This window comes from Eleutherodactylus coqui, chromosome 1, assembly GCF_035609145.1.
Source record: "Eleutherodactylus coqui strain aEleCoq1 chromosome 1, aEleCoq1.hap1, whole genome shotgun sequence".
Classification (NCBI taxonomy): Eukaryota; Metazoa; Chordata; class Amphibia; order Anura; family Eleutherodactylidae; genus Eleutherodactylus; species Eleutherodactylus coqui.
The window spans coordinates 341,141,371-341,159,642 of NC_089837.1; the positions used below are offsets into that span (position 1 = coordinate 341,141,371).

Sequence of the window (18,272 nt, forward strand, 5' to 3'; positions counted from 1 at the left end):
ACTGTCAGTTCTCTCACCTGCGGCGAAATATCGCTAGCGATATTCCGCCTCGCCCGTGGACAGGGAGCTAAGTATTTCTCAGCCACACTGCTCTGCTACATGCACGTCACACACACAGCACTACTACATGTACGTCACATACAGCTCTGCTACACGCACGTATCACACACACACAGTTCTGCTACATATACATCACATACAGCTCTGCTACACACACGTATCACACACACACACAGTTCTACTACATGTGCCTATTAAAGGCATTTGTGCAGTAGCCCTCAAGTCAACATTAACCCCTTAATGACCAATGACGTATAGGTACGTCATGGAGCGGCGGGGTATGTATGAAGAGAGGTTGCGTGGCAACCTCTCTTCATACAGTGCGGGCGTCAGCTGTTTATAACAGCTGACATCCGCGGGCAATAGCCGCGAGCGGCCGCGCGGCCGCTCGTGGCTATTAACCATTTAAATGCCGCTGTCAATTCTGACAGCGGCATTTAAATCCCCCAAACATCGGTGAGATCAGGGGAGCCGTGCAGGTGTCATGGCAGCTGGGGGCCTAATGAAAGGCCCCAGGGCTGCCTTAACAGAATGCCTATCAAGCCATCCCCGTGGGGTGGCTTCATAGGCTGCCTGTCAAAAAGCAGTATGACGTAATGCTATAGCATTACGTCATACTGCAGGAGCGATCAAAGCATCGCATATTAAAGTCCCCCAGGGGGACTTCAAAGCAATGTAAAAAAAAGAATCAATAAAGTTTTTTTTAATTGAAAAAAAAAAAAAAGTTGCAAAAGTTAAAAATCACCCCCCTTTTGCCATATCTATTATTAAAAAATCTAAATAATAAATTAAAAATATGTATTTGGTATTGCCACGTCCGTAAAAGTCCGATCTATCAAAGTAGTGCATTATTTTTCCCGCACGGTGAACGTCGTCCGAAAAAAAAATAAAGAACGCCAGAAATACACTTTTTTTAGTTACCCTGTCTCCCAGAAAAAACGCAATAAAAAGCGATCAAAAAGTCGTATGTACTCCAAATTGATACTATCAGAAACTAGAGAACATCCCGCAAAAAATGAGCCCTTGCTGAACTATGTCGACGGAAAAATAAAAAAGTTATTGCGCGCACAATATGACCGCAGAAAATAATTGAGAAAAATTAAATGTCTTTGAAAAAAATAGAGGAGTATAGTAAGAAAAAACTATACAAGTTTGGTATCGTAATCGTACCGACCCATAGAAAAAAGTTATCATGTCATTTTTTTTGCTGTTTGTGCGCCGTCGAAACAAGACGCACTAAAAGATGGCGAAATGTCGTTTTTTTTTCATTTTACTCCACTTAGAATTTTTTAAAAGTCTTTCAGTACATTATATGGTACTTTAAATAGCACCATTGAAAAATACAACTCGTCCCGCAAAAAACAAGCCCTCATACAGCGACGTCGATGGATAAATAAAGGAGTTACGATTTTTTTAAAGGGGGGAGGAAAAAACAAAAATGGAATTTAAAAAAGGGCCGCGTCATTAAGGGGTTATAAAAAAAAAAAAAAAGCAAACATTTGTCTTTTATCACCACCATTTAAGAAACATGAGGATATCTGCTGTACAAAAATACTATATTTTTTTTTTTTGTCACAGTGGCCAATAGACAGAAGCGACCCACTGGGCTGTTAATGGACTTGCATCACACTTTCAATATTCGGTAATCACGATTCAACAGCAGCATTAGCTTTTCATTGGTAACTGAAATTCTATCTTACCAACAAGATTTTTATTTCACTTGTCTAACAGCTTCATTATCTAGATGACTCGTTCAAAACCTATAATTTTATATCTTCAGTTTACTAAACAAAGCTATACTTTAAAACAAATCGCAAGTCTTTATTTTATTTTCTGGAAAGGCGATAAACTGTAAGTCATTAAAAAAGGGTTAATAACTTGGAACCCAATGTCTCTTATGCCCCTGAAACCAACAGGAAAAAATGCATGCAATCTATTTCCTGTCTGTTAAATGATAAAGTGTCCATTTCTTACCATAGATTTGTACTGCTTGTAGAGTGAACAAAGTATTCTCCCATGATTTAGATGCATCAGTCTCTTCTAAGGTCTACCAGTTCTGTATTAAACTTAGTTTCCTGGTATACTACGGCTATATTATTCACTAGTACCAAATTAGTATTGTTGGGATTGCATTTTTCAAATGTGGTTTAAAATCGAATTCTCAATCTATATATATAAAATTGAATGTATGTCTGTCTGCGTGCGTGTCTGCGTGCGTGCGTGCGTGTCTGTTTGTCCTTTATGCGCTACTACACCATTCATCCGATCGCCATGAAACTTTGGGAAGTTGTTAAGTACACTCCTGGGAAGATTATAGGCATAGTACAAATATCCTACGATAAATGGCGCGCGAGCGTCGTCGAAAGTTACGCCCCCCCCCCCACGTAGATCGAATAAGTAAGCCACCTGCTATTGTGATGTCATCACTGATGTCATCAACATCGGACGCCCTTGAACATGCCCCAACATGTTCTATAAAGCTGCATTGTGATGTCATTAAGGCTGTATTATGACACGTACAGCTTGGAACCACTAGAGCACGCCAGCCAATTACCATTGGAGTTGGAAGTGGGTAAACAAGTACTAGGATATCTTCCTAAGAAGCCACAGCAGCCGGATAAATTGTATGTTCCACCCAACGGCTATTTTATTCAGCCCGCAAGGGGGAAGCAGCGGCCTACAAAATCTCATTCAGGTAGGTAGGTTCAGTTCTTGGAGGTTGGGGAATGCTTATGGGCAAGGCCTTATGTCTCATCCCAACTCGATTATTCAATTCTAAGCGCAAAAGAATTAGCGTCCAAATTTTATGTACGGAATTTAATTCTCTCACTTCCCAATGTCATAGAAACTTGAAATTTGGCACGAGCATTGATTATGTCATAAATAGGAAAAGTTAATGGGTCCCAACTCGATTATTCAATTCAAAGCGCCAAAGAATTAGCGTTCAAATTTTATGTACGGAATCTAATTCTCTCATTTCCGGATGTCATAGATAGATAGATAGATAGATAGATAGATAGATAGATAGACTGTATGCAATAACCTAGATAGATAGATAGATAGACTGTATGCAATGACACGTACAGCTTGAAACCATAAATACTAGAGCACGCCAGCCATTTACAGTCAGTCTCCATTGGAGTTGGAAGTGGGCAAACATGTACTAGGCTATCTTCCCAAGAAGCCACAGCAGCCGGATAAATTGGATGTTCCACCCAACGGCTATTTTATTCAGCCTGCAAGGGGGAAGCAGCGGCCTACAAAACCTCAGTGGTCGCTGCTGCCGTCATCTAGATATATAAAAACGAATGTATGTATGTATGTCTGTCTTCGCAGCAACGCGCGACGGGTACGCTAGTGTGGAATAAAATATAATATGTATAGACGATTACTTGCCCATTTACAGAGTAAACAAGAATTCAAAAAAGTCAAGATAGCAAACAAATAAGATTAATAAAATAGGTTTGCCAATTCAGTGAAATTTACTAATTTTCCATTTAAGATGATGAAGGCTTATAGGATTCATCCTTAAGCCATCATTATTGACAACTGTAATTATACTACAATATGTGAACTATGAATTATTAAGTACTCTAATTAGTTTGGCAAAGAGCTTACCCAGAGAACAAAGGTTATCCTTTTATAATGTGAGAGTTGATGGGTTATATTAATTGTCACGAAGTTCTCATTGTTGCAAAACAAATTCAATATCTCTAACTAATTTAAAGCAGAAGAAAATCTTTAGTCATAAATTAAATATATATATATTGAAGCCCTGAAAAACTGGTAGAGATCTTCAAATAAGCACAATAAAATTCCCAGTAGGCTGGTTAGTTCCAGAACTGGAGAAGGAGTAATTTTTTTATGTATTTGGATGAATGCATTAACAACCCCCCCCCCCCAAAAAAAAACAAACACTTATACTGATTTCTGTCACTCTTCCTGGTCCAGCCCTCTGCAGTCCACGCTTTCACTATTCACTCACGGAGTTCCAGGTAGAATGATCATGTGACTAGCCACATCAAATCACATGTTCGTCCTACCTGGAGCTCGGCAAGACAACAGTGTGGGTGTGGATTGCAGAGGCAGGAAGCAGTAGGAGCAACAAAGGTGAGTATAAGTGTTTTTTATTTGGAAATATATTAAGGGTTGAGTGTGGGCCCATGAAGGGCATTATTACTGAGCGTGGGTCTACAATGGGCATTATTATTGAGTGGGAGCACTTTTACTATGTTTTTGGCACTTACTGTGTGGGACCTACAGGAAGCACAAACGTGAGGATTATTATTACTATGTGGGCCACCACGGCTGACATTTATATCTGGGGCACTATGGGAGGGGAGATTACATAGAGGTATGGAAAAATGAAATGAGGAGGCTGGAAAATGCTGGTTCTTTTCAATAAGCTTTATTAATGTATAGTCTGCTATTTATTTGTATCCTCAAGGTACATCACAATGTGATCATTGGTATACTCACTATAGCAAACAATTATTCTCTGAGTGACACACAAACAACTGCTTGGCTGGGATCCTGAGCGGTGCACCCCAGTTCATCAACTGGCGATGACCTATCCTAATTATAAGGAGTAGCCAAAAACACCGGCACAAGGTACAACTCTTCAAAGTGGAAGGTATCAAATATGAGCAAATAATTTTGTTCACTAGATAAAAGCTTCAAACCAGCAAACTGAGTCTTCTTTAATTTAGCTGGGGTAGTACACTATGGTAAACAATACCCTTTTTTTGTGCTTTTTCTTATATTAGCATAAATAAAGGTTAAAAAAAAAATTTAAATCCCACATATTTGGTATTGTCACATCTGTAACAACGCGTACAATAAGTTGCAGATGCTTTTGACTGTGCATGGAAAAAAGCATTAAAAAAAGCGCAAAAAAAACCTTTTGCCTTCCTAAAAACGCAATAAAAGTGATCAAAAAAGCTGTATGTACCCCAAAGTGGTACAATAAAAACTACAGCTCGTCTCACAAAAAATAAGCTCTCGCAGAGCTCCGTCCAAGGAAAAATAAAAAAAGTTATAGGACTTTGAATGCAGTGATTTAGAATAAAAAAAAATTTCCAAAAAATGGGTATTCATTGCAGAAAAGTTGAAAAACCTAAAAAAAGTAAGAATTTTGGTATCGTTCTAATCATAGTGGTCCGCAGAAAAAATGACTTGTGTCATTTATGCTGCATGATTAACGCTGTAAAAAAAAAAAAAAAATCTATGGCAGAATTGATGCGATTTCTTTTCCTGTCATCATAAAAAAAGGGGGAGGGGGGAGAGGGGGAGGGGGGAGAGAGGGAGAGGGAGAGGGAGAGGGAGAGGGAGAGGGAGAAGGAGAGGGAGAGAGAGAGGGAGAGAGAGACGGAGGAAGGGAGAGACGGAGGAAGGGAGAGACGGAGGAAGGGAGAGAAGGGAGAGCGGCCCACATACAAAAATGCTTGAGTCTCCCACTGTAGTCTATGGGGTTCATTACTCGAGTAGAGCTCTTGAATTTTACGAAAAGCTCGACTCGAATAACGAGGACACTTCAGACAAAATAGTATTATTGTATTTTGAAAAAAATCCCTGTACATCTTAAACGATAAATTAGCCACTTACAAAAATTTCTTGGTGTTCGACATGTAGCTCCTAAAATGAAGAATTAGAATCCTCTTTCATTGGACCAATTCTCAGCCCAATGTAACGAGCACTAATCGCCAAGCATGTCAATTGGAGCTTGTTTAATTTTCTTTTACACGAGCAGAGACTCAGCTCCTGGAGTTGAACCATTGTCGTTATTCTTCATCCCCATAGGCTGCCTGTACATCTTCCCATTCACACAGGAAAGATGTGCAGACAATCAGCGAGCACTTTAATACTGACAAACGAGCAAGCACTAGGAGGAACGCCGGCGCTTTCTAAGTGTAAAACCACCTAAAAGGGAACCTGACAGGCTTTCACAATGCAATAGCGCCATACAAAGTACTTGTAAGTGCACTGGCACCTTTATAAACTTAATTTGAAGTTTTCCCGCTAAGTATGCAACTGAGAGGGAAAGAGTCAGATTTTCTCCACTCACTGGCAGCAGGCATGCCTCCCAGGTTTGATGCACAGATATGCAAATTTTCTTCAGTCTCACTAAATCTAATGGAGGTGCAGTAACAAGGAATGGCTAGGCCTGCATACTATTATTCTCCTAGACCGCTCTGTCGGCCAGTAGTTTATCACGTGACCCAGAGTCCAGCAGCTTCATACTGCTATCTGTAGCTATATTCCACCTAATGTAAGTAAACTAGCCGCTAAACAGGTAGATTACTTACATTGTCACTGCTCCCGCATGCAATTTACTGAGACTGAAGAAAATTTAAATGCCTGTCCATCAAACACTGGTGGGCTGGGAAAATCTGAATCTTCTCCAAAAATCTGTCTCTTTTCTGATCTTGTGCATAACATGCGGGAAACCTTTATAATCTTTGTTTGAAGTTCAGTGCACCCACAAGTACATTGCTTAGCACTACTTCACTTTCCGTATGAGCAATATTAGTTTAGATTGCATTATGAAAACCTGACAATAGGATCCCTTTAAAGCCGTACTCATGTAGTGGCCCAAAGTTAGGGTATTTCTCTCTGTGACATTTGCCTACCTCATGTGGATTTGTCTTGGTGTCACTGTATGTGTACTTGTATCTGTCCGCGTACTATGTTGGTGTTACCTATCCTAATAGTGTGTTCTGCCACCTTAACCTGCTGAGTGAGTGACGTGTGTGGTTGGTAAAGAACGCTGGAGATGGAGTTTGAACGAGGGGGAATCGAGAGAGTGCAGATATGTAGTCGGTGGAGGAGGATGTGTGATGAGGGGGCGGAAGCACTGAAGCTACTTCAGAGCCCCTGGTCAATGTCTATGGGATATCTCCCCTCCGGAAGTCAGATCCTATTTCTTAGAGTCAGCGGTGGTGATTGCATATCCCCTCCGCGTAACTACTGCAATTCTGAGGATGAATGAGGAGTGAGTCACCAAAACTGTTGAGTGTGACTGGGACAGAGAAAGATAAGGTCGTAACAAGAAATGAAAGGGTATTTTGTGTTTCCCTACATGTCAGGAGTACATTACCCCAGAGTTCATCCATTACATAACGGAGACTGAGGCTGTTATATGTCGGGAGGAAAAAAGTGACTTTTAGATACAAATGTGTTGGAGATTCTGAGGAAAGGAAAGGACAAGCATTCCTGAGTTGTTATGCCTAAGACTGTTGTAATGCCGTGTTCTTGGAAAAGGAAAGGAATAAAGGAAAACCATGTGCCTCCGGTTTAAAACTACTTTTTTGACTGTGGACTCTGTTATTTGGTTCGGGTGTTTGATCACTTGAAAGAGGCACTGGCATCACATGAACATACATTCATGTTTGGTAATAAATTCAATCAGCACGGTTGCTATGGCCGGGCCCTGTGCGCGGCCGGGCTGGTGTAGTGGCCCGGAGGTTCCTCCAGAAAATAATCACACACTACTGTTCTGCAGTACTGTAGCATGTGCTAACCGAGGCATAGGAGATGCCGTACGATAGAGAAACACTGTTTCTCCCCTTGCAACTGCAAGCTTGGCTGACAGCTGGCCTCTGGTTGGCTGTGTGTCATGCTCCCACTGATTGGCTAGGGTTGTGCCTGTTGGTCCAGAGCGGGAAATATCACTATGGTCCTCTATGTGAAAGGGGAGTGGAGATGGAGAAAGTGCGGAAAAGGGACAGGAAGAGAAGGAGGAGTTGGCCAGTCTGCAGTGTGGAGTTGTCCGGAGCAGTTATGTAGGAGGGAGCCTGCAGTACTTTCAGCTGAGAGCCAGCGTCAATACGATTTGGGAAGCCAGGATCTTCCGTTCCCCCAAGTCCTGCTTACAGTGTGGAGCAAGAAGGGAAAAGCCGTCCCACAAAACAGTGAGTTACAAGAATCACCCGGTAAAGTTTCAGCCAGGGATAGTAAACCGGCCATGTTAACTCCAGTATATTCTCTGCACAAGTCATTTCTAGTATTCCCAGAGAAAGGGAGAAGAGGAAAGTTTGTAGTTACTCGGAAAAAGTATATATTTATATCTGTGCTATTCATCTGCCGCAGTTTCAACGTACAAAGAATTGTTTTGCTGTTTACAACGCTGTCTAAATCAAGTTACTGAAAGTAAACTGTACACTCCCAGTTTATTTGCGAAATCTACTCCAGGACTCGTGCCATGTTGTTTACCACCACTGATTAACTTAGTCCCGGATCGGAGTGTTGGCGTCACTGTGACAAACCCCGTTTATTGAGATCCCCGCGATCTTCCCCGCTTCGGTGGCTTCCACTCTGGTGTTGAACTGGCATCACTTTGGATTCATCGGAAGGGGATGGTAGAGCCGCCTGTGACACATTATCATGTTTATCCTGCTGTCTTCCCTGGCCAAAGAACTGACCCTGCCCGTTACACTCACACGGCCGTAAATGTAAAATACTGAGGGGGTCAGGCAACGTTTTACAGCTCTGGAGCAAGCAGTAACCTGGTGTACTGCTGCGCATGATAGCAAAATCGTACTGCACATGATAGTGTAATCCCACACACACTGTCAGGGTCAATACACCCATTTGTCCTAATGTATATTTCCCATGCCATCGCTAAGCGATGGTGATATATGACATTTGAACAAACACCCAAGATCTATTTCAGGAAATAGTACGTTAATTTTATGTGCGCACAGACACTGTTGGATTTCGCTTCTCAAAGCCCAGTGTTTCTATACAAATAAATTCCAACACCTGTGTACAGAGGGGGGCTGGCTTATTCACAGTTTAATAACTATTAACACTTAAAATCTACTTTCGTTTTAAAAAAAGCAGGGGGGTTAGAATGTAGCTTAGGCTCGCTGGATATCCAACTACAATACTGTGAGTTAGAGAAATAATATACTTTAGCTTTCTGGCTCATAACAGAGAGTAATAGCCATTGTTACAATATCATCCCTGTCCTCGTACCACCATGGCCGATATACATGCCGTCCATACGCGATATAAATGCATACGTGCACGCAAATATACACATGCTTAGAGAACAATGGGCTCTATCTCCTGTACATACATGGCAAAACAGAACATGCTGCGTTCTTTTTTCAGCTTGCGTATTACACAATTCCGACATGCTAATGTGATTGGTATTGCGTAAGGCAATGTAATTGATTGCCTGCGGGTTACCGCGTATCACACAGGCATACAGCGCCTGAATAATACGTCTGTGTGAGCCCGGCCTAAGGCTTATTCATACACTTGACCATGACATATTCATATACAATGATATAAAACTTAAAAGGAAGCCCTCACCACCTTTTTTGCTGTCTTTGGGTGGCTAGAGCATACATTTCTGTGTTCCATTTGCAGGAATTCTGGGGGCGCACATATTAGCTTTTTATGGTTCAAAAGGTTTTTATTGAGTGCAACATTAATAGTGCGTCTGTAGAAGACGTAAATTTGCAATAAAGTGTATTAGCCTTGGAAATGTATCTGCGCTTCAACGACGAAGTACGGTTCCATAATATTGAATGCAATTAATTATTCTTTAAGAGAAGTTATGTAAAAACATCAGCGATAAAATTGGAACAAAATACACATAATATTGATTATAAAATGATTATGATTCGGGGATAATACTTAGAAAAAGAGAAGAGGTAGGGAAGAGTGGCAAAGTCAATAATGCATAAAGAATAGGTAAGACATTTGCACCATTTGGTAGTACTGCATACAATCGAACAGGGAGAGCAAAAGTAGTTAAAAAACATATTCTAAGAATAAAAAGTAATCATGTTAATGAAGAATAAAATATAAGCATATTAATAAAAAATATATTGTATAAGAGTCATAAAATGAATAGATGTATTCTTTCATATAAAAGGTATAAATGGTGTGAAAAAAAAAATCTAAAACATATATGCAGTGTGATGAAGACGGGAATCCTAGGCTGTATGTGATGTGGTTGTGTTGTAAACTGGAGGAAAAATCTGTAATAAAAAAATCTTAAAGATAGTATAAACATATATCACAAGTTGTGTAAAATATACTTAAATATATACAGTGATTCCCACTTAAGATGTTCCCACATAAGTGGTTCTCTTGGCTAAGACAATGTGTCTTGGTCAGAATTTAAAAACCATCTTAAGCAGGACTCTGTCCAATAAGTTTTTCCTCTTAAGAAGTTTAATTTGCTTAGTCACCTGAAAAACGTCTTAAGTGGGAATCGCTGTATGTAAAGAAAAAGGAAGGGGGGAGGACTTGTTCACAGACTGAGCAGTTCAGGGAAACCTAAAATCATTAAAATGTATAGGAATTCTTCAGAATATGTGAGGGTTTATCCAATTGCAGCCCCATGTATGACACCTAAATAAGCCTAAATTTGTTTTCCCATAATGCCCAGGGAAGGTGGCAGAGTATTGCGTTTACTGGGGTGGGAGAAGACCAAGATGTTTTGGGGGTTCTATTATTTCCAAACACCACTGTTCAGCAGTTAGAAAGCATCCCTAAGTAGTTTTCCCCAATGTTTTTTAACAATGGCCCTGAGGTGGGAGTGTTGAGAGTCGTGGGAGTGTTTCATTAATGACTCTAGAGGCCACCAGAGCCCTGGGGCCCACAAGTATCTCAGATACCAGCACACATGTAAGGCAGTATTTCCACAATCCCCATCATGCCTCATTGTTAAAATTGCAATATCATATCCGAGTGTATATTTGCAATTATAAATCAATGCCCCCATCTTATCTCAGCCTGGGCAGAGTATGGTGTCCTAAACCCACAAACTTCATCCCATCTCTCCATGATTCCAGAGTTGCTATTGACCATTGCATCTAAGGTGTTAAATGGCCACTGCAGCAGGATGTTAGGTGCATATTATAGCCAGCACCTGCTGTTGACTGCAATGACAGAGCTCCTGTGCCATCCACTGTATATACTATTATGGCTGTTTGCTGAGAGAACACTGCAATTAGGAAGCAATAGTACGCTCCTTCGTAGGACAGGTTAAAATAACAGTAAATAAACTTTGAGCACAACCAATAATTTACTGACAAGGATTACCCTCTAAAAATATATAGTTTAAGTGACTGCCTGAAAGAAGCCAAACCCAATGATCTTGTGACTAATCAGCCTCTTTCAAAAAAAAAAAAAAAAGCTATATTACATATATACCCTTGTATCTTCCTTTAAGGGAACCTGCCATGTCCTATAAGCAGCAAAAGCTACCGTATTTTCCGTTCTATTAGACGCACCGGTCTATAGGACGCACCCCCGTTTAAGAGCGGGAAAATAGGGGGAAAAAATTGAACTCACCCAGGGACAGCGCAGGGTTAGTGCCGGGTGATGGAGCAGAAGAAGCAGCAGAGGTCTGAAAAACCATCACTCCATGTCACAGCATCGCTTGCGTGCAGCAGGAGGAAGGAAGGAAGCCGTTTGGTGGAGGCGGGGAGCAACAGTAGTACCCACCGGCGCTCACGACCAATCAGAGGTGTGTATGGGCGGCAGTGGGAAGGAGACTGGTCGCACATTTGTTCGTGCGATCACGAGTTTAACTGAATCGCGTTCGCGCGTTAAATTCACGATCACGCTAAAAATGGCGATCTGAACAAATTTTTGGCACATTCGCTCTATAAGACGCATCAACTCCCCCCCCCCCCCCCCCCCCGCTTTGGAGGGGGGAAAAGTGCGTCTTATAAAGCAAAAAATACGGTAAGTTTAGGCGCTCATAGGACAGGGAACATGTAGTTGGGGGGTGCATATTTGCATATGTGGGAGCACAGGGGCTCCCCATCGCGGTGCCCGAGCTGGTGATAGAACTATAGAATGTGCCATTAGATGGGAAGTTGTGTTCCATTATGAACATTAGTAGTTGGATTATTGGTTCATTAGGACCCTGAAACAGAATCTCTCAGACATACAAAAAAGTCTTTACAGCCACACAACCTTTATTAAGAGGAATGAAGTCTCGACTCCCAAACTAGCCAGTTTGACATCATTTGGTTCGGAAATCCCCTCCAACCTGACCAATATATCCACAATGTCACGCATGTAGGAGGGTCACAATTCACCAAATGGACAAAGAACATGGTCAATAGACACTGATATTCTGCGTCAAACCGTTGATACCTGAGAGAATTGGATGTCCTTTAAGAAGCACCAGACGTATGAATCTTTGTCAAACAATAAAAATGTAGTAATGTAATGAAAAACGTAACATTTTTAAAAGAGGTAAAATGGAAAAAAATTTGTAATTGCGCCATTGTGTTTTTTTTAGGTTTCATTTGAAAACCGCATGTATTTTTTAAATGTTTTTTCTTTTTTTTAGTTGCGCCAAAGACGTCAAGTATGAATGCAGCCTTAGGCCTCATGTCCATGGGTGGATTTGATTTGCGGAAGATCCGCAAAACAAGGCGCCCATAGGGATACATGGGCCATCCGCATGCTCCATTTTGCTGCGGATCCTGCACAGACGGCTTCCACTGAAGCCAACAGAAGCCCACCGATCCGCGGAACACCTGCAGCTGACACTGCAGATGCGGCGTTGATTCGCGAGAAAGCAGGAGTTTAAAAAAAAGTGTACTGTGCATGCACGCAACCAGCACGCCCGCACACATCCGCATTGCAGAAGAAGGTCCGGAGAGGAGAGAGAAGAACCAGACAGTTCCGCAGAAGACCCGGACAGGTAAAAAACGACCTCGGCTGCCGGTAGGGTCGGCTCCCAAGGGGCGGAATCCGACCCGCCCGTGGCCTTAGAGTTGTCATCTCTGGCACTCTAAACAAAATCATTCAGTAGATACCATTTTCCACAAATGTATGACATAAACACAAAAGATAATCATTTACCTCTCTCTGCTCACTGCAGATTTTACAGAGCCAGGTGGGCCGCTTCAGGTTGCTGACCGTTTCAATTCCACATTTTGTGCAGACTTTCTAAGACATAAACAGGAAGGTTACAGATTAATGGATCAAGCGCTTAGATTTCTAGAGCCTCACATAAAAGTGAATCTTCTGTGATAGATTTATAGCATCATAAGAGAATACCACAGAATTATACTGTATCTCCCAGCGAGAGGCTCAAGCTTTCTAGTTAGCAGTAGTTCTCAGCTGCTAAGACCTCGCTAACACAAAACATTATGTTCTCAGTAGATATACAGTGATCCCTCGCTATATCGCGGTTAAATGATCGCGGCTTCAGTGCATCGTGGATTTTAGATAGACCATATACAATTCTATTTTCGCAGCCTGGCAGGCATCAAAATGTATGTAAATCCTAGGAAACTAACAGGTGTCCAATGCAATTTGAAGCAACATAGATCCATTGCTAACAAAAGAACACATTTTCATAGTGCCACAGGGAGCGTCACTGATGCAGGCATGCTGCATCCAATATCGGCTGTTGCGGTTTTTGAGTTGTGTGTTGTAGTATTTCCTTCTCAGACATTTACAGAAAATAAATCTGAAATGCCTGCCGCAGCTGAACTTTCTGTGGGGAATTCCACCTCAAAAACAAAGTTTTTCGGCACAGATCAGCAAGCGGAATTTGACTTGTTAATGCTTAAAATCTATGTGCAAAATTCCACATTTCCATAAGTTTCCGCGTCAACAAGTGACATGATTTTCTGCATCGGAATTTCACATGCAAATTTTGCCCATTGACAGGGCAAATACTGCGTGCAGATCCACGCCAGAAAGCAGCGTATACCAATGTGTGAACAAGATACCCCATGAGTTAGGGAAACAGCGTAGAACAGTAAGTTTGACTGTTTCTGCAACCCCAGTCACCAATGGTCACTGCATTTAGACAACCAGTTTCATCTTAACCACTGTAAGGCAAGGAGAATTATTTGGCAGCAAACACAGGGATGCAACAGTCACCACAATGCATAAAATATGTACTTGTCAAAAAAAAAAAAATCAAGCACCTAGGAGTTGTCATTTTCCTGCAAAACTCTGCATGCTGTTACATCTCGAGTAGTTATGCAAATGCTTAGAGTTGTGGTGTGATTGGATGAACAGTCTTGTCACCTGAGGCCCTAAAAGTGGTTCTCCCCTTGTTCTATAAAATGGCTTTTAGAGGCAACTTGTGTGTAGTGGACCTCTTTTTCGATTTGTGTAGATGTTGTTGACCACTAGATGCCTCTACAATGCAATCCTAGTTAACAGAGTTTGAGAGAGGGGCGCATTATTGGAATACGAGAAGCTGAATGGTCATATTGACAAATGGCCCGCCACTGGGCCATTCTGTCCAGACTGTTAGGAGGTGTTGAGACCAGCGGAAGCATTAGGGCACACACACAAGGCAACCAGGCTCAGAACAACCTCCATAGACCACCAGTAAAGAGGATTGTCTGATCATCTAACAAGCACATTTCATTGTCTTCCATCCAGACAGGTGGCACCATCATTACAGGCTCCTATGTCTGTTGCAACCATTTCCAGGTGCTTGGCTGAAGAACATCTGGTCTGATAGTGCCCATTATGCGTACTGCCTTTGACACCCCTCATCACTTCAGTTTGCAGTGGTCTCGTGCACAATGAAAATGGGCTGCTATGGAGTGGAACTGGATTGTCTTCAGTGACTAATCCAGGTGTAGTTTGGGCACTGAAAATGGCCATGCTCGTGTCTAGAGGCCTAGTGGCGAGTGCCTCAATCCTGCCTTTGCTGTGGAGGGGCACACTGACCCCACTGCTGGTGTGATGGTCTGGGGTGCCATCGCATACAACAATTGGTCACCCCTAATGGTGGTAGGAGGGGCAATGACCGCTCAGCGATATGTTCAGGACATCCTGCAGCCACATGTGTCCCTCTCATGGTAGCTTCCAAGAGGCATTTTACAGCAGGTTAATGCTTGGACGCACACAACAAGAGTATCACAGGAATGTATCACAACATTGCCACTCTTCCGTACCTTCTGTAAGCTACAGATGGACATTCCTTTGCCTCCATCATAGTACAAGTACCATTGGTTCCCTATGGTGTGTTCACATGTCTGTGTTTTACAGGCATGCAAACGCGTGCACCTGCAAATGATAGGAGATGCGTGCTCCATAGGTCCGTGCTGTGCATCAATATTCCCCGCGGGGAGTCCCCTTGTCACTGTACACTGAAAGTTTAGTGACAGTTCAGTAAAGAATCTCCTGCCACAGCTGTAGCAGAGGATTGCGATGTTCCCATTGACAGCAATAGGCGTGCAGCTTCTTTCATGCGTGTTTTGGCACGTGCGTGGACGTGCGGATTTGTGCGCACATACGCATGTGCAAAACACGCTCGTGTGAACGAGGCCTTAAGGCCTCATGTCCACGGAGAAAATCAGGCCCGCTACGGATCCTACATGTAGAATCCGTAGCGGGTCCCTCCTGCCCCGCGGACATGAGGGCTGAAAATAAGAATTTAAAAGAATTTACCCATCCGTAGCGGGCGGGGAAGGTCTGCTGTTCCTCACGGCCGGATCTTCTTTTTCGGCCGGCGGATGAATTCGTCACGCCGGCGGCACGTCGCCGGCACGTCATCGACGTGCCGCGCGCATGTGTCGGGCACATCCGCCGAGCCGAAGCATGAAAGATCCGGCCGTGAGGAAGAGAAGACCTTCCCGGTCCGCTCTGGATGGGTAAATACTTTTAAATTCCTATTTTAGGTCTCCCGCGGATCCGGACGGCTTCCATAGGCTTCAATAGAAGCCCGCGGGAGCCATCCCCGCGGGAGACCCGCACGAAAATGGAGCATGGTCCAGATTTTTTCATGCTCCATTTTTTTAAAAATCCCTTTTATTGACCATCCGCGGGTATTTATCTACCCGCGGGTGGTCAATGCATCCCTATGGGATGCGGATCCGCATGCGGGAGATCCGCTGCGGATCTTAAATCATATTTTGCACGTGGACATGAGGCCTAAGTGGCCACATGAATTTCCTGAAAGCAAGATCTTTTGTAATGGCCATGTGGTTTTGTAAGTAAAGCAGCTAGTTTCTGGCAAGATCATGCAGCTGCTTAATCTATATGGCCCCTTGAGGACAGAGCCATTATCTGTTTTTTGCAGCCACACTTTAGAAAAAAAAACAACTTTTTTTTATATCGACACAGCCACATGAAAGCTTCTTTTTTCCAAAAATATTATGGAGTTTAGATTTAAGATGGTGAAAATTATATTTTAACTTTATTTTGTGGGTCAGTATTATAATGGCAACTACAAATTGATTAAGTTTTTTTTCTGTTGTACTACTTTTAAAAAATACTTTAAAATGCTTTCTGTTACCATATTTTGACACCCATCATTTTTTTATGCTCCGTTAAATGAGTTGTAAATAAAAACATTTTACAGTAAACAAATAGAACCCCCACCCTAACCCTCCCTTTTAACTCCTTAAGGAGCAGGCTGTTTTGTACCTAAAAGACCAGACACTTTTTAGGGATTTTACCCATGTGGTGGTTTTACTGCCCTGTTTTTTTTCCCTCAGGTACCAAAATCATTTTTCCTGCATTTTTTTTCTGTGACATCTAGGGCTTTTCAAAATATTTTTTCACTGACATTTTTTGACGTTTTTTAGTTTTATTGGGGTAAAAAGCTAAAAATGTACATTTTATTTTGAACATTTATAGTTGATTTTTTAAAATTAGTATACTTACTCTAAAATAAAGTATGGGGATGGGTTTCTCATTTGTTTCGGACGTTTTTATATATAATATGCATGGTTTTGGATTACAGGGCGCATACGGAGACGGTTTTGGTTGGCGTTAGCTTTGGGTCATTTTCTTTTTTAGGTCTATGTTTTTATTTTATTGTATAATTTTTTTTTCTTATATTTGTAACCATTTTTTTTTAACATCTATGTTCCCAATTATGTCATATAAGACCTCTGTGGGGCATTCATGTGGTTTGTTTTTTTATATTTCACATTTTTCCACTGCAGCTGGGGCATCCATAGGAGCCCCAGTTAAAAAAAAACAAAAACATCTTCCTGTAGTGCCATCAGTCACTAATACAGCTGATAAGGGTCTGCTAGAACCCTGCAGCTCTGCTGTAACAGGGGGCACCCGGCGGTCGTCTGATCGCCAGGTCATATGCTGTAAAACACTTCCACTTCTTAGTACATAGCACTCATTGAGCGGTATTTACCCCAAAAAGGAGAAGGCAGAAGCAGTTAAAAAATGCTTTTCCCTTCTTCGGGTTCTCAGCTGTGACTAACAGCTGACAATCAGACCTGCTCCTGCTTGATTGCAGGAGCAGAAGCTTTAATGCTATATTTTTGCTGTCGCCGGCAATTAAAGCCCAGGACCAAGTGCTGTACATTTACTACGGTTGGTTCTTAAAGGTTCTTTGGTTTTTCTATACCACCTCATTAGGTCAAGAACAGTTCAACAATAAAAATGGGACCATAAAGCCCCTTTTAGATAGCACGATTGTCATCTGCATGAGCGAACGAGCTGGCGATGTGATCACCAGCCCGTTTGTTCTCGTGCAGCCCACTTCGACAGGCAGATTCATCGTTGACTCATTCAACAAGAATCGTTCACTGCACGTTCAGTGTTTCACATTTTCCTATGTGAAACACTGAAAAAGAAGGGTTTAAACAGAATGACAAGTGAACGAGTCAACAATGATTTTTAGTCCTGCAGAAATAAAGAACGAGAAGCAAAAAATTCTCATTAGTTCAGTCGTTGGCTCACGTTTAAACTGAACGATTAACGTACATTCTCGCTTGCTTAAACAATTTTTTTACGGCATTTTAGCATTTTATAGTAATGCCAGTGTCCAAGTTACATGATATTAAAAATTTGAAACAAACTGTTTTATAATCGAGAGTTACATAGCTAGTTCAAGGCAACAGGGAATTTTGCAAGGAATGTAAAGGAGCCAGACCTAGAGTACTCAGCTACTTTGCCTCTAGATTTTCATATTTATGCTCCGCCTTTCTTTTAATATATACTACCTTTTCTAACGTCAGCAGTAGAGATGAGCGAGCACCAAAATGCTAGGGTGCTCGTTACTCGGGACGAAATTATCGCGATGTTCGAGGGTTCGTTTCGAGTAACGAACCCCATTGAAGTCAATGGGCGACCCGAGCATTTTTGTATCTCGCCGATGCTCGCTAAGGTTTTCATGTGTGAAAATCTGGGCAATTCAAGAAAGTGATGGGAACGACACAGAAACGGATAGGGCAGGCGAGGGGCTACATGTTGGGCTGCATCTCAAGTTCACAGGTCCCACTATTAAG

At 42.0% G+C, this 18,272-nt stretch overlaps 1 protein-coding gene across 2 annotated transcripts in view; it reads right to left on the reverse strand.

Moving 5' to 3' along the window:
• Positions 1–18,272, reverse strand: part of RPH3AL (rabphilin 3A like (without C2 domains)) — a 321,117-nt gene that overhangs the window by 189,030 nt on the left and 113,815 nt on the right. For both annotated transcript variants that reach the window (XM_066575908.1, XM_066575900.1), the window contains exon 5: positions 12,904–12,990. In XM_066575908.1, coding sequence (XP_066432005.1) covers positions 12,904–12,990 — 87 coding nt within the window. The remainder of the gene's footprint in view (positions 1–12,903; positions 12,991–18,272) is intronic.